The sequence below is a fragment of the Sprattus sprattus genome, assembly GCF_963457725.1.
Source record: "Sprattus sprattus genome assembly, chromosome: 8".
Classification (NCBI taxonomy): Eukaryota; Metazoa; Chordata; class Actinopteri; order Clupeiformes; family Clupeidae; genus Sprattus; species Sprattus sprattus.
Window position 1 is genome coordinate 16976948 of NC_137927.1, and position 21016 is coordinate 16997963.

Genomic DNA, 21016 nt, shown 5'->3' on the forward strand with positions numbered 1-21016 from the left:
TTTTACAAAATCCTGACACAAAGGTCAAGTGACTGAAATTGCTGTGGTTGAATTGGACCTACTGCCCATCTGATGTTGTCGGGTGGGTGAGACGTTAGCTAGCGTATAACATTAGCTAGTTAGCTGGCTAGGTAGCACCCTCGTATAAGATGTTAAGACGTTACTGTAAGCAACAAACCCTACCTAGTTGTTAGCTAGCTAATCTTCAGGCGTTGCCATACACAACAACCGAATATACAACAACTGTAATCATGAGCGCAGTGTTAATTCATGTCAATACAAAAAATAACTATTCAGAGGCGGTTGTAAAGTGTAAATATGAATGTGTACGTCAACTTACATCTGTACGGTTCGGGAGCTGCAGGCGCAGTCATTTCGGCCGCCATTTAATTTTTTTTTTTTTCAAGCTGAGCGGCTCTGCCTGGCTCCACCTCTTCCGCTACGTAGACAAGATGGCGGCCGTTGAGGGTGGAAAGTGTACCTCGTTCCACACTCAGTGTTTTGACCGTTATGAGGGCGACATCCGGGTCCTTTGGGTACACTTCTTTTCGCCGCAATTGAAATCGGAACACCCTACATACTCAAACTAAGGATCGTAGGTACAGGAAGTATGGATATCGGAACACGGAACAATTGATTGCCTTGCAGTGGCCACAACACATCAACTGTGACCAGGTCTGTAGGAGCTCTGACAAAATGCTGCTGTAAGGGTGCACGGGACTGGTCTTCAGGGCCCTAGCGAGCTGTACAGGCATCGCTCCTGCGGCGGTAGTCCTCAATGTTGCGTCTCTTCTTGCCCAAGTAGAACACCTGCTGCCCCGAACACAGGGTCTATGGCAGGCTGAAGTGACCCACTCTGGCTGGTCCATTGGACACCTCCAATACTCTCTCTTTACTCTCCTTGGGAACCACCACGTGCCACTGCTGTTGTCCTGTTACAGGTTCCTGTCATCTCTGCTTGATGACTCCATCCTCTACTTTGACTGCTGGATATTGAGACCACAGGCATCGCACAGTAGCAGATTGCCAAACTACTTCTTCCAGGGTGTCTTGTGCCCATCTTCTAGCCACCCAATTCAAGTATGGATCCTTCAGTTACAGTTCAGCCCCACCGTACGTCCGGCAGAATGACTGTATGGTATTGGGGTTCCAGGCCCTGGGCTCTGTAAAGCGCGTTGAGACATTTTTATTGTTTTGGCGCTATATAGAATTTAATTGGATGAAATTATTGCAGGCCAATGTGAGGGGGGTTTAAGCCTCTCTGAGCCTCCGCCTGAGCAGGGTGATGGCATTGTAATGGACTGGGCTGTTGGGACAATCCATGTCATAGTATGCCTTGCCCTCTGTGTTGGATGGTGAACTGGAATGCTTGAAGCTGTTTGATCCCTCTGCCACTTGGCCCTCTGGTACTTTGACAGAAGCCTACGCATGGCGGCAATTTCAGTGTGGATGATGTTAATTGGCAACCCACAGAGGTTATGCTTGAAATGTAATTTATTGCATCCACTATCCAGGGGTTTTCAACGGGAGGTCCGCGGCCCCCTGGTGGTCCGCGACGGCATTGCAGGTGGTCCGCGACATGAGCCTATATTGATCACTTCACCATTGATTTTTTTAAATTGTATAAATTCGCTTGATATTTCAACACATTTCCAGATTTCTCTTGAATATTGTGAAAAATATCTAAAATAAGAAAAATGTGTCTAAAGGAGATTCACGCTGACAGAATGTAGGTACACTGCACCTATGGTAGTCTGTGCTTTGCAAATGTTAATGCATTGCTTCCCTAACTTCACGCCATACGCATTTTATTCTAACGTACAGTCTGGCGCTCAAAGTTAAACTCACCTGCAGTAAAGCATAGCCTACATGTACTTCTGAAGTTTAGTCGAAAAAGTAATACATGTGGTGAACCACTGTATATCACAGTTATCTACTGTCCTAAGCTAACATTTCGTTCTAACGTCGAGTTGGTCAGAAGCACCAATGGATCAGTTTTTAGTGAGGAGAGTGACAGAGGGACACTTCAAAAATATCTTGTTAAAGTACAATGGGCAAAACAGCCGCAGGCAACCTGCCTGGCCGAGTGTGCCATTGATAAGCCTTGTGCTGAAAAGTTGAGAATATTTCAACTTTTAAGCGCACCTAAAAATGCTTGAAAGGCGTACCGCACCATAGGAAACAATGGTATTGCTACCGTCACGTTTTTAGAAACGCGTTTGGTGTGTTTCAGCCTTATTGCGGCATATGGAGACACATCACGTTTTCTTGAATGCCAAGCCTATTGAGTACATACAACAGATGTTACGTGATTTTCATATGCCTAAGTTCTTTAAAAGTTGCCAGACAGAATTTCCAGAGCTTGCTGCAAAAGCAATGAGGTATCTTTTGCCCTTTCCAACTATCTACCTGTGTGAGAGCGTTTTTTCTATACTGGTGTACTTGAAGAATAAGTGCAGGGCGAGGCTTGGTTCAGATAATGATACTACCATTTCACCACGAATAGACCATGCCCAGATTTCACACTGACACGTCTCTCCTCACACGCACGCACGCGAGCACAGATCAGTGGGCCGCGGATTACTTTCTAGTCAGAATGGTGGTCCCTGGGACAAAACCAGTTGAAAACCCCTGCACTACTGCAAGGAGTTCCCTGCAAGTTACATAATAGTTTCTCTTTGGCCTGGTAAAGGTTCAGCTACATACAGTACTGCTCCCAGACCCTCTTCACAGCCATCCATTTACATTTACATTTTACATTTAGTCATTTAGCAGACGCTTTTGTCCAAAGCGACGTACAAGGGAGAGAACAATCAAGCTAAGAGCAATAAAACCTGGTGTAACAATAAATACTGCTTATTTATTTTTCGATTAAATTGAAAACGACAGAAAGAAAAAGAAGTGCGGGCCTGTCACTGCTTAAGTGCAAGTTAAGCCAAGGTGCCAGTTAGGAAGGGAGTTGCTCTCTGAAGAGTTGGGTCTTCAAGAGTTTTTTGAAGGTAGGGAGGGACGCCCCTGCTCTGGTAGTGCTAGGCAGGTCGTTCCACCAACGTGGAACTACAACTGAGAATAGTCTGGATTGCCGTGCTTGCACCGGGGGCAGTGCCAGACGACGCTCACTGGCTGAGTGCAGTGTCCTGGGTGTAACATTTGCCCTTACAAGAGCATTTAGGTAGGTGGGCGCAGACCCAGTAAGCACTTTGTAGGCGAGCATAAGTGACTTGAACTTGATGCGAGCAGCTACCGGCAGCCAGTGGAGCTCAGTGAGTAGCGGGGTGACGTGCCCTCTTTGGCTGGTTGAACACCAGACGTGCCGCCGCGTTCTGGATCATACGTAGCAAAGAAGACGGCCCTGGGTTCTGTAAAGCGCCTAGAGACAATTATATTGTTTTGGCACCATATAACTACAATTTAATTGAATTGGAATGAATTGAACAAGTTCTTTGGATTTGGGGCGAAAAGGACAGAGGCCTCACATTGTGCTTACTTGAGGGTGTTCCAGGCAGCCTCTTGCTCTGGACCCATCTCAAACTTCTGCAATCTTTCTGCAAGCTATGCAGGCAGCTCGCAGTGGTAGCGAAGCCGAATAGGACAAAGCTACGGTAATAGGAGGGTAAGCCAAGGAAAGCACGCAACTTGTGGCCATTCTCTTACAGTCCTTGCCAGTCTCTGTCGTTATCCCAGCTTGGTTGACCTTGTGAAAGGATATCTCCCTTAAAAAAGAAATTGCTCAGGGTGCAGCTTTAAGTCTGTATCCCTAATTCTGCCGAGCACCTTGAGCGCTCTAGGGCCTCCTCCAAGATTACGGGTTCAGTAGCACCTTTTGGCACAGTGGTGCTGGGAGCAACCCGCCAACGAAGTCCTCTTTAGCAAGGCCCAGTCTGGTAGCCTCATTAAAGCCCTTAGAGGCAAGATAACATCGTTCTGCAGCAAAAACACAAATCTTTTCTCCTGAAGTGTGAACTCTCTCAGTGAACCTCACATAATGACTGCTGGTGCAGAACTCCCAAATTGCCTCTCTAATGCTTGGGCTATTGCTTTGGGATTGTTCAACTCGGCCACAATAATGTCCAGCAATTCCCTGGCTTCTCCCTACTGTCAACACCCAGTGTGGCTACCAGGCTAACTACATTGGGGTTTTTGAGTTATGGGTGGGTCATTGGTAGTGTGTACACTCCCCTCTTTTCCCTTTGGGTGATTGGCACTGCAGCCATACCCAGGCATTCTCTCCCTATCCATCCATACATCAGCATATGAGCTCCAAGAAACTTTTCAAATGCATGCTCATTCCTCTCCATTCAGGTTGATGTGGCCAGAAGTAACTGGTAGCAATAGAATAAGTTGACTGCCCAGATAGCAAAATGCCAGTAGACCACTGACGGCCCAGTGGGCGCAGAGCTGGCGGTCCGCTGGCCTTTTGCTCATCGGTTTTTGTGCGGTTTACTGGTCTTTATTAATTTATACTTCTTCATTAATTTACACCAACCCTTGATTCAGAAATTTCATGTTGTTTTCTTAATATCTTAATAACTAAAGGTGATGGCGGTCTGAGAGCGGTTCAGAAGTGGCATACTTCACCAAAATCCCCCAGTGGATGGATATATGCTTGCTTTCTGGGTCCACATTCAACATTCACTCTTCATAGTTTAGATAACTCAGTTTGACAGAAAATAATAGGCTGTGTGAAAGTTTGTAAAATGACTCGACCATTTTCTGAAGTTCTTCTGAAATGTGTCTTACGGACTTCGGAAAAACAACGTAAGCAAAAGACCTCCGCTGCATTCTCGCACGCTTGATAATGTGTTCAGAGCTGGCTCCCCCGGAAGAGCTTTCTTAAGTTGAACCCCGTGGGCCATCTTGTGGTTATTTGAGGAATCACATTGAGGAATTGACCCTTCGCTAAGCCCCGCCCACCTTAACTACTGTTGCTACGCCTGACAAGCTTTTGTACCTGGCATATCAATCTCAATGATAAGTGCCGTTATCTGACGTCCGCAGAGAGATAATTACTAATTTCTGGAGTTCAGGGGAGATCTCTGAAAGAACTAGGCAAAAGGGGCTTCAGTATGCTTTTGAGGGATACATACATGATATCTGCGCAAAGTCAGACAATGGGGAAATACATATTGAAACCTCCGGCAACCCTCCTGATGCTCCCGCGTAGGAACTGACACAGGGAGAGCAGCAATCGGATTGGGGAAGTCGTGTGTCGGCCGTCATTTAACAAAATGCTAAAATATATTGAACAGTATGTCAAAGCGAGCCTGCATCTTGTCTCTTACCATTTTTTTTTACGTTAAAATGTACGCATTCTAAACAAAGAACCGTAATCATTTGCAAGCAATACTGAGATGAGTTAACTATCCGCTAGCTTGATAACATTAGCTTGTCCTCATGTTGGACACTTAACAAAGTGCCAAAATACATTCAACAGTATGTCAAACGCGAAAAGTAGATATGTATCTTATAGTCTCATTTTACGTTAAAGTATGTGCATTGTTAACAAAGGACCGTCATTTTACTGCAAGCAATACTGAGATGAGTTAGCTCGCTTGCTAACATTAGCTTGTTGTAAGCAAATGTAAGTGTTCTTTGTAATCTTCGAGACATTCAGCTGCGATTGGGGCCTCCCACACTTCTTTATCCACTCACGGCATTTCTCATATTGAGTTTTGGGAATGAAAAAATTCAACCCCACCCTCCAAACTCTTTGGGTATCGGCTGTCGGTTTTGCCCATAGGCACAGTGCCTCGGAATCTTCACTTTGCCCAAAAGCTTCTCAGGTCCTCCGCGCTTAGATACCGTTGCTAAACTACGATTGGCCTGGGGCGGTTTTCGGGCGTGGCTTAGCGAAGGGTCAATTGCATTTGAGAAGACTCCGGCAAAGTTACGACTGCTATTTCGCGTTCTGAAAGTCTTCTGAAGTTCAGAAGAAATCCCAGATGAGAAAACGTTGGAGAATGGAAAATATTGTCCTGAATCCACAGAAGTGGAGTTAAGAAGAAAGTCCTTCTTAAATTCTTCTCCTGCGTTTGAGAATGAGGCCCATTGTGTTTTACCAAACTTTTGTTGTTTATTAATGTGGGGAAATATTTTGTGACTCTTTTGTGAGAATTATAGGCTACTACCAAAGGTGACTAGCCCACAAATCCTTAATGAATTAAGTTACCTAGCCATCTTCAACGGGTGTAAGGCAATAGGAAAGGGACACCATCTAATCCTGATGCCAATTTCCATGCTGCAGGTGGACTGACACAGAGGTTACTTTCTTCAGGTTTTAACAGGTGCAACTCTTGCACAAGGGGAGAGATTTTCCCAGATGTTTGAAATGGTAAATTTGGCCTTGGCAGGTGTGGTTAGTGGAGGCGGCTGCTATCGGTGACCCAGGGAGTGTAATCTCCCATGGTCCATCAGTGTGGGTCTGTGTAGGGGTCATCTGTAAAATGACTGGTGAAACCATTAAATGTTTATGTCAATCACTTTGGGTTTGTCAATACTTTACGTTTAATAGCCACTGGTGAATAAGTCTGTCATCAAAATCTCACAATAAAAAAAATACTCAGACAGTATTTACACAAGATGCATGTATGAAATCATCTTTAAGTTGTTTTGGCAAATTCATTCTCATTTTGTGTTTTATATCCTATAGGGTACACATCTGGAACAAGATTAGTCAAAATCTACATTTTGACTATTAATACATATGATTTTCAAAAACACATTAACTGTCTTAAGAACTTCCGCTGTTTATGGACATTGGAACACAATGAAATAATTGAAATTAAATAATTTTAATATTGTGATTCCCTGGCAGCAATACTTAATACTTTAGACCCCTTTACATATATTAGCACGTCCAAACCCCCCTATCAGTAAACCTTATTATCATGTCTTCATGGTCTCCTCTGCAAATCATTGTTAATCTTGACAGCATATACAGAACTACTACTGTACAATATGCATACCCTTTCACAAAGGTTATTTGTTGAGGTGCAAAGCCTGTGAGAGAATTTCAGACATCAGTCATCAAAGCTCGCCAAAGTTCCTATCGTTACAAGGTAATGCCACAATCCTTGCTTGAGTACTACATAAAACAAACCATTCAACTTGTTTATGGCATAAAAAGGTACAATTGCCTATTTACAAAATTCAAGTTTACATTTCTAATATAAAAAAGTGCATTGAAGTCAGGAATGCGCATTGAGGATATCCATCTTTAAAAATTAAGAGCTATCCATAGGGGGCAGTCTAAGGAAGAAGTACCCCGCTGTAGGGTGATTAGAAACCAGTGCATGGATGACATGTCAGGGGAGTCACACGGGTCCTTGTGACTGGTTCATTGTTATGCTGTTCGCTGTGGATCAGAGCTGTTCACTCCAGTGCCTGATGTCACCTCACATCAAAAGAGTGTGTGTTTGTGTGTGTCCAACTCCTGTTGTTCCAGAGCTTCGTGAACTCTGAGAAAGCACCAGATTAAAAAAAAAAAATCGATCAAATTAGATATGAAAGGCCACTCCTTTGAGGCTCCTTTGACATTCAGGTCATGAATGAAGAAACCAGAGACCAGGAATGGTACTGCTGCCCAACAGAAATTCAGGTCCTTATTTAATAAAAAAAAGACTGATGCTGCATGTCGAGCCGAGGTCCCTGTGTGTGCAGTATTCAGTCGGCAGTGCAGGACGGTGTTGGGATCTGTGCAGTGGTTCAGTGGTTGGGGGACAGGTCATCCAGTGCTCAGAGTGCTGCTCTTTCCCCTTGCTGTCTGCGGAGACTTCTGTAACGGTCTGTCTGGGACGGTCCCTGAGTGATAGGTGTGCTGGTGCCCGGCTGCAGCCTGTGTTACCGCTCCTCAGCCACCTTCCCATTGGCCTCCTGCTCAGGATGATCTCGCCGCTTCTGCCTCTGGAAAAAGCCCAGCTGAGAGAGGGAGGAATGGAATGAATACGCAACATACTCACACTGGAGAGGAAAGGATATCTAAGGAAACACTAAATCTACACTTAAACCTAAGAAATAGTTAATTTTGTTCTCACAAAAAAGTAATTGATGTGTTGGCTAAATGTAGGACAGATACACTGTTGACAGATTGTAAGTAAGAATGTCAATGTGTGTCAACTGTGAAGTTATGGCGATGTCCCTCTGGTTATGCTGGTTATTTTTTTGTCAATTAGTCCTAATCTAACTCCTCACTTAAAATGGCTTCATCACATGAAACATTTAGATGACGATCATGCTTCATTAATGTTACCGGTCACACTACTTTATGTTAGATGATTGGATTGGAATTAGAGATTGTCAAAGTTTTTTGTCTCTCTTTCTCTCAGTTTATGCCTCGTACTCTTTATAGACACGTGTTTGTATGTAGATATATGATAGAAGTAGAAAAATACCTTCCACAGAGCCAGGCTGAGAAGGGCCAGCAGTAATAGCCCCCCAAGAGTACTCCCTATAATAATCCAGATAGGGATCCGATAATCCTCCTCTTTTCTTATTTCCAGAATTATCTAGGAAAATGCAGTGGAATAGGACATTTTAAGTAGACATATATGGACAGCAGAATAGCTTTCTCTGACACCTTTTTTCTATGACAAAATGTTAATTATACAGATTATATACAGAGCTTAATAACACACTGACAAAAAAAAAAGTGTAAAATACGTTTGCTTGCGAGCCCCTGCATGCTATGCTTTGTGTTACTGCAGATGTATACTCATAGGGCATCCATAGATGGCAGCACAACTCAGTATAAAAGAAAAGCTGAATTTCTCTCATGGTCCTTTCGGTCCTTTGGCTCCACTGAGCTTGAACATGCTGGAGAAAGGAAGCACTCTCAAAGCAAACAGCGACAGGAGACAGGGCAGTGGACTGAACCCCTGGCTCTAGGCACACAGTAGTGATGATTAGGCCTACGTGAAATGTTAGCATGCAGATCCGCAAGCTGCACGCACTGCTGTGTTTATGAGTGGTGCAGCTTGTTTAGAATGTCTCAAACAAGTACTCATAAATAAACTCACATGTCTCAGAGGCCGTTCTTCAAACAAAAACATTGGGCTTGAGGAGCTTAGCTGTATGGAGGCTGTTGTCACCAACTCCAACGTTTTGAAGTTCAGCTGGACATTAAGACAGTGTTTTCAGTCATTACCTGTACAATTCTTTTTAGAAGAAGCATACAGCAATAAAGTGACAGAATATATACTATCTGAATGAATTGCCAGAGTTCTATTGGAATGTGAAGCTTGAATGACTCATATTTCAGTGTTGACAGTACAAGTTATGATGATCTTGAATAGTACTTACAGCATGTAAGGAATCAATACGAAGGATCCCTCTAACACGCACACCAACGTCTCTGTGGGGCGGCAGATTGACGCTGCACTGGACTGGTACTGTTAACATGTTTGTATAATTCTGCAGAGATAGGCAAGGTTTTACACAGTCTTCTTGTAGCTACATCAGTATGGATGCACAAATAAAGGATAATATCTGTGTAGACAACCAAAGACAGATTACCAGACGTGATACTCGAGACAGATCCTCAGGAGATGCCCGACTGTGTGCCACATGTTGTGGTGGAATGCAGTGGGTGCCATCGATCTAAGGTGTGGAAGATTTGAAGAGTTTGGTTCATTTTGAATAAGAATCACAATCAAAATGGTGCCTCTGGCGTAATGGTTAAAATTGGTCATTTAGCACTTATATAAAAAGTTCAACATCAAGAGACGTAAATTTAGGTCACATTGTCTTATTGTTCTTTGTCTATCCTCGTGTGGACATATTCCACTGAGAGTGAAGAGATCAAGTTAGCTGGAAAATAAGAAGTGGTGACATCGTAGCAATTCTGGTTAGATAAGAATCGAGACAGAGCTTTATTGCAGCTTTTAGCAAATACTCTCCATATGTGCTGTGTAAGTTCTTCTTACCTGATCTATCTGAAAGTTGGTTATCTGCAAAAGCTGGTTTCCATTCTTTGTCACCTCAGGGATTTCAATATTCAGCTGCAAGTCCCGCACTGGAAAGTAGCCTAAATTTTGAATCTGCACAGAGAAAATGGATAGAGATGGTAGCATAGTGATTCTTGTTGCAGCTGAACTCACACTGAACTGTTAGTGAAACTCATAAGTAATGTATTATTTCTGACCAATATCTCTACAATATCTCTAGAGAGATAGAGACATTTGGCCTCATGACTCACTTGGAAGGTGAAGTTAAAAGGAGGCCCTACGCTTCCAGGCTTTTCCAAGGACAGGTCAGCTTCAATTTCATAACGGGAAGGATCTGAGTCTCTGGAAAGAAAGAGGGAAGTAATTATTTTGCTGTGCAGTTGCATATGTAATTTGGACAACATCAGGACATACAAAAGTAGTATGAGGTGATCATCATGTACCCTTTAATCTACCAAGCCTTTTGATGTTTTATTTTCTTCTTTGCTATGGAAAGGAGATTCACTTATGTCATAGAAGTCATCCTCACAAGCATTGACCCTGCCCTAGACCATACTGCTGTATGTGCAAAAGCAAATAATGTTGATAAACATAGTAAAACCGAGTTCTCACCTTGTAAAAAGAAGGTCAGCCTCATATTTCAGCTGGTAAAAAAGGTCAATTACATTGTCTTGGAGGGATACTTCCTGTCCATCACTGCGACGGGAGAGACAGGCATTACAGACATGTCAATTCTTGAAACTAATGGTTAACATTTACTGTAATTTGGAGATCGTTGTATTGGAGTGTTGTGTGTCACAGTTATCACCTGCTAGCATGTAGGATTATCCGCACGTAGTTCAAGACCATAGAACGATTAAACTCAAATTCCAGACGGAAAGAAACCTTCAAGAAGAGGGACAGGGTGACTTTTAGTACTGCATCTCTAAAGGAGGGAAACAGCATACTGTTGCATACCACTGTTTATGTGACACATTAAGAGTCTGGAAAAGACTGAGGAAAGACTTTATACACAATAGTCTCAGTGCTATATGTTTAGAACTCCACCAACAACATGCAGCTAAAGTACCTAAAGGCTTGCAGAGAAAAGCCTGCAATAACCTGCAGTAAATCCTTGGCTTCCACCCTGACCTGCACACAGCACTGTTGGTACAGTGGGTTCTTAAGAAACAGAGCCTGTTCCTCTCTCTTTTGATCAAAACCATTGCACACATGCATGCACTGTGGTAGTCCATGAGTGCCAGTGCAGCAACATAGCCACGGTTTTAGCAAAGCAGGTTTTGACACATTTACACAACAAACAAGTTGTGCAGTGTCTTCTTCTTTCGAGTTGAATCCTGTGCTACAAGAGAAAACCTTTGGGCCTGATATATCTCAGTACAGAAGAAAAGACAACTGTAAAGTCTTTCCAGCTTGGGGGAGAGGAAGGCTGTAATGAGCTATCTGTCTTGTTCTTGGGATTAGCCCTGATGGATGCCTGCTGGCCCCACACAAAATGCCTAATCAGGTATTTACTTTATACGCACAGGAGGTTGCACATTACTGACAGAACACAGACGTCAAAAGGGAACAGGCTCCAGCATGCTGCCCCTCCCCCTCCTGAATGCGGCATGAATTAGATATGTCAAAGGAATGCTTGTTTGCTTGGTATGCCCAACCAAAATGATGTGCATTACAGAGCTGCTGGGTGAGTTTATATGAGGTCCTTTGAGGGGGGGGGCTCCATAATAACCCTGTCCTTACTCTCTGAAATGGGGCTTGGAAAAGACTGCCGGGCGATGCGGCTAATGGCTCCATTGGTTTTGAATGCTGGCACAGCCGCGCATGGAAAATCATGCACTTCTCTGGGCCTGAAATGTTTTATGTGCCCCTCAAAGGAAACAGCCACACATTTCATTCATGAAGGGGGGGGGGGGGGGACCTCATCTGTGTCAAACCTTCAAGAGAGAGATCAGTCCAGTTATCACCATGTTCAAGTACCTGAACTATCGTTTGGCAAACAGGGAGAGAAGCAGGTTACACATTTCCTCATCTGAATAGGAAGACAGATTTAAGTGGTTTGGTGTTTGAAGCTGTTTTTGTGATTCTGTGTTTGTGGCTTCCTAACAGCTCATTCCATGTATTCTGTAGGGACTTTGTAATTGTTTGGCAGTGATGAAGATGCGAGTCCTAACGTCGGTCTCACTTAAATGTCCCCATCGAGGCATGCTGGTTTGGACCTCAGTCAAGACAACTGACTTACTCAAATGAATCATTCAATGCCTTAAAGGTCCTTGGCATTGTCTGACATTCCAGACCCAATAAAACACATTATGACCCAATGACTTGGTTAAACAATGCAATAAAGTGGCAATGTTATCAAGGTCATACTACACAATATTTTGTGTCTTTGTCACATTAAGCTACACTGTCCTCCCACTGTCTGTATGTCTCTGAGTCGCTTACAGACTGAACTCCACACAACACTGTTACACAACAACGAGACCTCTCTACTGAGGTCATGTTCTGGACTTTAAAGGTCTATATTTATGGGCTGAGGAGGGCTGAATGGGCCATTAGTGGTCACAGAAAGAGGGTCCTAAGGAAGTTGGAGAATCAAATTTCCAATAATGAATTTCATGCCAACAGCTACTAACAGAACGATACATTCCTAGATCACCCCTAGATCATCTTGTTCTTTATAGCCATCTGAAGTTAACCAGTTCATCTTAACTTCACCTTGTAGGGCTGTACAGTAGTTGCTCATAAAAGGGAAGTGTAAGTGCTCCCCAATTATTTTGGGATCACCTTCTGTAACGATAATATATCGACTCCTTAGAAAAAGATATGTAGGGCAGTGACTCACTTGAGTCTTGGCTCTCATGAAAGGTGAGCTGACATTGCAGGATTTCTCATGTTTTTTCTTCTCCACATTGCGGCACTCTATCTTGACGTCTGTATTGTCCTGTAATGGCAGAGAAAATGTATGTACCTACATGCCTGTAGTAGGAAATCTTGGAAGTTGCCATAAAGTACAATATGGATTGTGACATATTAATAACAAAAAATAACACTTACATTAAATGATTTTACATGATGTATAATACGTTTGGCCATGGCATAGCTTGGCACAAGTCATGTAATGAATTTGATACTATGTGCAACCTCTAAGATCATAAAGAAGGATGGACAACTCATTAAATGAGTGAGTACCTTGGCTACGAGACTGGAGAAGCGTAGATTGGGGGAGAAGGAGATGTTGAGACGAGCTCCATAGGCGTTCTCCCCACGGTTCTCCAGACGGGTGTCCACCACCATTCTTCTGCGAGAGGCCTCGATTATCCTCTCCGATGGCAGGACATCGTCCTGACTTAAGCAGACTGTGCCCCGTGTATGGACCACCTGCCCACAGAACTGCCTGAATAAAAAAAACAGGGGAACATGCCGATTCTGTTTGTGCATAGTATGTGAATAAAGCATCATCATATCAATATCATGTGGAGTATGATGACTTCACTTGTTTCCAAGTGACCTACCTCCGAGTAATTAGATCAGAGTGGCTCTGCAATACCAGGTTAGGAACACAGCGGTCATCCTCATCACAGCCATTCCAGAAAGGCAGCTGCAAAGTAACATGCAGCCAAGTCAACTATTGTGAAATCTTGCAGTTACAACAGTACAACTTTTCTCAGACCAATATATTGCACTGACCTCTGAGCGATCTCTGAGTCTTGAAACATTGACATGAACATTATTTGCACTTTTACATTGAAATTGAGTTGGGGTTGAGTGTTTACATTCTTGCAAGTGTACTGACCGTAATGGTTGTCAACTGTTTGTTTAACTTTGACTGAAACTAAATTTGTATCTGAGCAACCCATTGGCTCTAGAAGACACTTGAATACTGAGTGGAAGAGAACTGAGTGGAAGAACTGACTGGCACTGCGTAAAGGCTTTAACTTTGCGTTTTTTATTTTATTTTCATACATTACTCATGAAGGTACTCAGAGTTTGACTGACCGAGACTTTTGGAGGGGGAAACCAGGCCTTACCTCAATTCTAACTGTGGTTGGCCAGCCATCGTCCATTGCTGGGCCCTGATGTGGATCCATGGCAGCCACCACCACACTGAAGACGATTGGTCGGGCATAATCGGTTGTCTCCTGAGGAAGAGAATAATGGATGAGATCAGACCTCACATCATACAGTTACCTCCTGGTCATTCAGTATTATGCTTACTAATCAGTGGCCACCAACTGTGTTTAAGAATAACATTCCACCATACCGCAACTCTTATGGATGAGTATTAAATGTTATTGTAAAACCTTTGCACCTGCCATATCCGCGACACACTGTCTGTGTCCCATTCATCCATCATTCATGTGGATATGCTCTCACCATGACGTGGAAGTAGACATGCTCACAGGTCTCCTCTCCAGGCAAAAGTGTGATGTTACGTGGCTGTTGCCTGTCCGTCTCATCAAGCACGGCACGGGGAGCAAAACGTTTCTCCTCAATGGACACGTTGTACTGCAGAGCTAAGCGGAGAGGGACATTCCTTCATGAGACTAGAATACTATTGGAGACACATAAAACAACTACACAAAATCTTTCTTTGACGAGTATGGAAAGATGGACCAATGATTAAATAGGAAGTTTGAATAAAATAGAAATTACATTTTGACATTAATCATTTATAGGTAATGACGAATGCAGCAGAGGGGTCCAAAGAGGATGGTGACTTATGAATAAGAAGAATGTGTAAATGTGTCCTCAGAGCTTTTAAATATATGTTTAGTTTTCCATAGGAGGATGATGACCTAGACTTTGAATTTATGGATGTCTTGGTGTAATGGATATCTGATCCCAGCATCCCTCTCACCATGTCCCCTGAGGACTATAAGTGGTAAATAATGTACAAATAAAATATTCAGCACAAAAGCTGACTTATTTCTTTTAACAGGTTAATTTACCTTTAGGTCTAGCCTTATTTGCAAGGGAGCTGTTATTTTGGCTCCTATCTCAACTCACGGGGAGGAAAGTCTTTAAAACTCTTCCAAAGGTCAGTCACTGAAGACAATCCTGACTAATGCTACAAAGCAGTGCCAGTGATGACATGTCTCTGCTTTGGCTTAATAGGAAGCAGACTACTGCATGAGGCACTGATAGAAGACAAGGCTCTCCATCAACGACAAGTAAAACCTAATGATTCAGCCCAGCGAGCGACACACTACAAAGAGTGCCACAGATCTTAAGGCTTGGTAGGTTTGATGAAAAAAATGTTTCCATTTTAAAAGTGCTGAACTTGTATCAACTGCAACCCAGGCACATCTGACTGGGATTAGGGGTAGACAACTAAAGATGAAAATGGTGAACAAACAGAAATATTCCATTGTTTGCTGGCCCAGTGTCTCAATCCCCTGATTTCACTAGCCTCCTTATGGGGCGTTCCTGTCAAACCAGGACAAGATGTCTCTCAGTGACTCTTCAACTACCCTGCATGTATGAAATGTGGGCTCAGATGAATATTTGGCAGGTCATGAGGATTTAACCTGAAACACTCACACCACCCTTCTGCCCCCCCCCCCCATACTCACAGGGGGAAACCTTAGTGCCTAAGGACAATCTTTGAAAATAAATTATGCGATCAGAGGCCTAGCGTCTGCTTGCGGGTGGGCTGCCCCTGCTGCTCTCAACCGGCTGGAAACCAGACCTGTCCTTGGGGACCAGTGGCTGGCGGAGGTGGTGTGGATAACTCGCTCCTAGCTTTGATAGTTTACCAAAGGCTGACATCCAGCAGGCCCCTGACGTGGCAATGGTGTTGTAGTCTAGCATACACGCAAGTATATGGCGTGACCAACATTATTCATATTCTTTGGGTCTCTGGTTAAGTGATTCAACATGCATCATAGGGATATCAAGGGATATCAGGGATAACGGCCGACGAGCTGTCCAGTTCTACGAAGTTAATGGACGCTGCGGGGCAAAGAACACCATGACGCGGAGCGGAGTGGTGTTGCTCCGCAGAAGTCCATTAACTTCGTAGAACTGGACAGCTCGGAGGCCGTTATCCCGCTTATCTCCCGTTTACAACATCCAAAAATGTTTTTATTATTATTTAGAATTTCCTTTATCTTTAGGAAATGTAATATGCAAAATAACTTGATGAATTCTTGATTAGAAGCCTAGTGCTCCTGTTAGAGAAAGTAGTGAGAAAGTAGTGCGTGGAACTGGACCTTTAGTTTCCCCGGGCGTTGCTGCAAAGTGACACTCATGAGCTCACCTCTGTAAAGTAAACGGACACACGGACACAGGTATTGTTCATAAGGTTTTACTATTTACAGTTGAACTCCACGTTTCCGTTGATGGTGAAGTTGGACAGAGCAACAGGGAGGTCAAGTTTAGTAATTTTGGTCGAAGGCTCACAATCGAGCCGGCTAGTTAGCCGTGTGAGCTACCATCTGTTTCAATGGGTTTTTTTCTAAGCGCTAACAGCCGCCTACAAATAATATTCGAATTAAGAATTACAATACTCTGCAACATTCGTGTAGAACATAAACAACTAACCGAGTCAATTTAGACATATAAAAAGTCGTGTAGATAGCTTAATTGACATAAAACATTGCCCACTAACTTGTCCCAACACGCCGCCATCTTGGTTCAAATTTTCCTAGCTGTCAAAAAATAAACGTTACGTTGGTTGTCAATGGTAACCATTCAAGAGCATTGATATGGAACGGCGATTTAACGTTTCTACTGGGACTACATCCAAGGTGTCCGGTTATACGAACTTAATGTACACCCCATTAGCCAATCAGAAAACAGTATTTTGTTCCAGAGGGAGATAATTAAAGATAATATAGTTTTGAGTATTTTGGGTTTGATTAGGCAAATGTAAAGCATTGTTCACAGTTCAAGTAGGGGTTTTGATGTGACAGTTTAAAAAAAAAAAAAATACTTTTACTTTTAATACTTAAGTATTTTTGAAGGCAGATACTTTTGTACTTCTACTCAAGTAAAAAAATGAGGTGAATACTTTTACTTTTACTTGAGTAATATTCAATGCAATGTAACTGTACTTTTACTCAAGTACACAATTGGTTTACTTCGTCCACCACTGTCATAAGGCATTTGTATTGGAATGGTTTTCACAGAAGAAAGGAATTGCTATAAAAAGAAATTCCCCTCAGACTTAGACAGAACTTTGAATGCTTCACTGACCCTTTCAACAACACTGTAGTCACTCCAGAGTTCTGTGTGTCTAGCATTTCTCTAGCAGCCCCCTTACTGTTCAAAACAGATCTGTAGGGTAATGCACGGGTAAACCACTCAAGACTCACCGACTTCCTGTGTTGGTCGTATGGAGGTGCGAGCCGTGACGTTTAGACATACGATAGCTGACATACATGTCACGTCCTTGCCACCCCTTCGACAGTCCTTGTTGAAGATGTTTACTTTGCTGGGTTCAAATCTCACTGTAGTATGGATACGGACAACACTACGGGACCTGCACTCCACATGTATGTAGGTGTTAGATTCATACGCTGTATACCATGACCATTTCTCTCTCATAAATAAGATTTTAATTATAATATTGTTTCAAATGTCATTTTCACACTGAAAGGTAAAACACAAGTGCAGGTATAATTTTAATGTGAATTGATAGTTCATGCAACAAGAGAGAGAGATACTTGGGTAAAGGCTTTTTAGATGTCAGTTACTGGGTGATTACAGAGCTATTTGACTACCTCATTGGCTAGATGATTTTGTGAAATTGAATATTTCGGGAAATGTGGTAAAATGTTCAGTTCTCTTCTTACCACAGAAGCACTGCTGCACCAAGAGAGCCTACTGATAAATCCACAAGCCCATCTCCATTAATGTCCATCTTTCCATGGATGCTAAGTCCAAAGTACTGAAGGCCGTTAGCTAGTTGTGCTGCACCAATTCTCTGAGGGTAAGGGAATTAAGTTCAAAAAGTAAGGCAATAAAACAAACCTAGGAGGCAGTCATTGGAAGTAACTTCAAATAGTAGTGTTGTATCATAAGCTTTGAAGTAATAAGAGCATATTATGCATTCATTTTATTATTGTCAAAGTTTTAAAACTATGTTCTGTTAGTCACTTTGGATAAAAGGCTAAATACGTAAACACAAGTATGTGCTACAGTCATAGCTCTAAAACAGGCTTCACCTGTTTATATTTGCGAAGTATCCTGTTGCGTTGACTGTAAAATATGTAAATGGCACCACGGTGATTCTCCTCAAGTGGTGCTCCAATCACCACGTCGTTGTAGGTGTCACCATTGAGGTCTGGTACAGGGGCCAGAGCTGAACCAAAGCGGGCATTCTGTCCCTGGTCCTGGACCTCCAGAGCGCCCTCCAGTACAAAACGGCTCTGGTAGGGTGAGAGGAAAATCCCAGGGTTGATTGGGAGATACCGGTACACAGGAACTCAGTGTGCCAAATGAACAATAATGCCACGTATGTACACAAGAACACATAGGTTGCCAGAGTCTGCTGAGAACATCTCTTGAGTAACCCATGACAAATCTCCAAAATCCAATATCCTACTCTGTGAGGAATGGACAGACCTCTATTTATGTTAGACATGTGGGAACATCAATTGTTGCTTACTTAACTCGTTTCTCTCTTTCTCGCTCTTTCTCTTTCTCTCACTCGCTCTCTCTCTCTCTCTCTCTCTTTCGCTCTTTCTCGGGTGGCTTTGTTTGTTGTTTCAATTACATGAAATTTATTCAGAAATATGAACACAGAACCAACAAGGACAAATACAGAATGAAAGGCAAAACCCACAGCATTAACTTCAATTCAATCAACTTCAATCAGCCAAAACCTCATTCTCAAATTCCATTGTTTGTGTAAGGCAAACTTATGCCCTGAAGACAAGAAAGCATACATGAGGCCTCACAAGTACTTATGGTCAAAGAAATAGTTACGGCTTCTGAATGCCCCCTCAGAGATTGTGTGATCAGATAACTAACAATAACCTGAAGCAAGCTGGAAAGCATTTGTGACTTGAAAGATAATTAACCTCAATTCCTGGAGTGTTTTAGGAAAAGGTGTATTTCTTAAGCTTTCAGTGCATCAGCCCAGTATGAAAAACGTTGAGTTAGCCACACACATCATCTCCACTCATTTCAGTCTCCATCTTTGTTTTTCATATACTGTGGTGGACAGGCAAAACAAAATGAGATCACTTGTTTTTTCAGTCGTTCCTCAAGGACTGAATGAGTGAAAGGGAGGGTTATTGTATTCCACCACACTTCACACAGATGCAGAGCCTGGGGCCTACTAGATAACAAGCACAGGGAGGACCCGTGCAGTCTCAGAGGTTTATTTAAAACACATGGGGTACTGCTGAGCCTTGCGGATGGCCATTCATAGACTGACCCATTACAGCCAACTGGCAGTCCCACACAGCCCTTCTTATTCACAAGGTGTAAAGTCTGGACAGAGGGGGAGATTGAGTTTAGCTTTAAAGGGAATATCTGATTGATCTCTCTATTTCCATGGGGCTTCGAAGTTAGCTGGGAGGCTGTTGGGGAAATGCTTTATAAAACCTGCTGGAGAGAGGCCTGGTTGCCTGCACTGCCTCCTAATGACCAGAACTTTTTAGAATTTTCTCTCCAGCAATTTCCACCTATTAGGAGCTTTCATCCACAAGCAGCAGGTAATTATGTTTGAAGGGGTAAATGTTTTCCTGCTGGGTTCACCGTGCACTTGCCATTAATGAAGGCCAGCCGTTTTCTCATTTGTGTGACGGCAGGTGCCCTGTGTCTCACACTTGGAACAGGTTGGATTAATCAGTGTGTACAGTTATGCACTGTAGTCAGTTCAGTTACAGTTTTAAAGCAACGGGTAAAGGAAATTGTTCAAACTTTTTTTTAAAACCTGTCTTGGTGATGTGAATCAGCTGTCAAGAACATACAGTATATTATCAACCGATAACATGAAGCATCTGGTTAATATGCCTGTATAATGTATGAATACAGTGAGACCTTCTCAGACAAAGTAGAGGCAGTAAGGGGAGGGACAATGGACAGATGGATTTAGACAAACATTCAGAGAGAGAGAAAGAGACAGAGAGAGAGAGAGAGTTTAATTAAGAAGGAATGTGAGCACAGGAAATGGGATTGAGACTTCATAAAAACTTTGACAGAGATAATGACAGTGAGGGGGTTTGGACAGAATGGGGTTTTAGAAAAGTTGTTGGTGATGAGGTGTTGAGCCGAGGGTGGTCCCCAGTGTTGGAGCTCCACCAAAAAGCAACGGTCACGCAACACATCTACTGACCTGCTCTGTCACCCGGTAGATGTACACTTTGCCCCTCTCCCAGCCTCCACTGAAGAACATGGGAGCTGCCACCAGGAGGTTGTCTGTGACACCATCTCCATCAATGTCCACGGGGGCGATCTCACTGCCGTAGTAGGAACCTATCTGTAAAACAAATCAGCGGCAGAAACATCACATCCTCCCACGTGCACAAAGAGACAAGGCAGCATAGATCCAGTCATTTGTGTTGAGGCAGTATAACCCTTCCTGTCATCATTGGCCAGGTGCACTTCCCATATCCCCCTCCTCTGACATTTTGCCAAGGTTAAACAACTGTAAAGCATAACACAGTGATCACTCCTCTAAAGAATGCAAAGTCTGTCCTCCAGCTGTTGCTGTTGTTGTTGTCTGTGGTGTAAAATAGTTGTTTGATTCTTTTCCTTCTTTCTCCTCATTGAGGGAGCAGGGCACAGGGCAATTTAAGCACTCTGTTTTAAATTAGTGACTAAGATGGCAAACACATGAGCTGTCCTGGCGATGTCAGCCATTTTCTGTAGGCGTGCGGTCTAGACTGTCATGGTGTCCCACTAGCTGTTTGGATAAGAGGGGGGGGAATCTGCAAGAGGTTCACCTCACTGCATCTCACTGAAAAATCTGCAAGAGGTACACTGATTTTCACACTTTCATCACAGTTTTCCCATAGTTAGGCTGCTTTTGGGACTCAAAGATACTCATTTTCAAAGCTCTTTAAACTGGCATCAGTACTTTCTATTTCACCTATATGCTTATGATGATGAAGGTGAAC

The 21016-nt window shown here is 43.1% G+C and overlaps 1 protein-coding gene across 1 annotated transcript in view; it reads right to left on the reverse strand.

Annotated features, from left to right (window-relative positions):
• Positions 1–7822: 7822 nt before the first annotated feature.
• itga11a (integrin, alpha 11a) overlaps positions 7823–21016 on the reverse strand; it is a 35017-nt gene continuing 21823 nt past the window's right edge. Inside the window, exons 13-30 of the mRNA XM_080844099.1 lie at positions 20233–20376; positions 18113–18316; positions 17741–17871; positions 17261–17427; positions 14319–14458; positions 13973–14083; positions 13457–13542; positions 13134–13338; positions 12787–12885; positions 10750–10826; positions 10554–10637; positions 10193–10283; positions 9921–10034; positions 9511–9594; positions 9298–9408; positions 9015–9110; positions 8391–8504; positions 7823–7917 (exon numbers count right to left, since the gene is read on the reverse strand). Coding sequence (XP_080700225.1) covers positions 7840–7917; positions 8391–8504; positions 9015–9110; positions 9298–9408; positions 9511–9594; positions 9921–10034; positions 10193–10283; positions 10554–10637; positions 10750–10826; positions 12787–12885; positions 13134–13338; positions 13457–13542; positions 13973–14083; positions 14319–14458; positions 17261–17427; positions 17741–17871; positions 18113–18316; positions 20233–20376 — 2136 coding nt within the window. The 3' untranslated portion in view covers positions 7823–7839. The remainder of the gene's footprint in view (positions 7918–8390; positions 8505–9014; positions 9111–9297; positions 9409–9510; positions 9595–9920; positions 10035–10192; positions 10284–10553; positions 10638–10749; positions 10827–12786; positions 12886–13133; positions 13339–13456; positions 13543–13972; positions 14084–14318; positions 14459–17260; positions 17428–17740; positions 17872–18112; positions 18317–20232; positions 20377–21016) is intronic.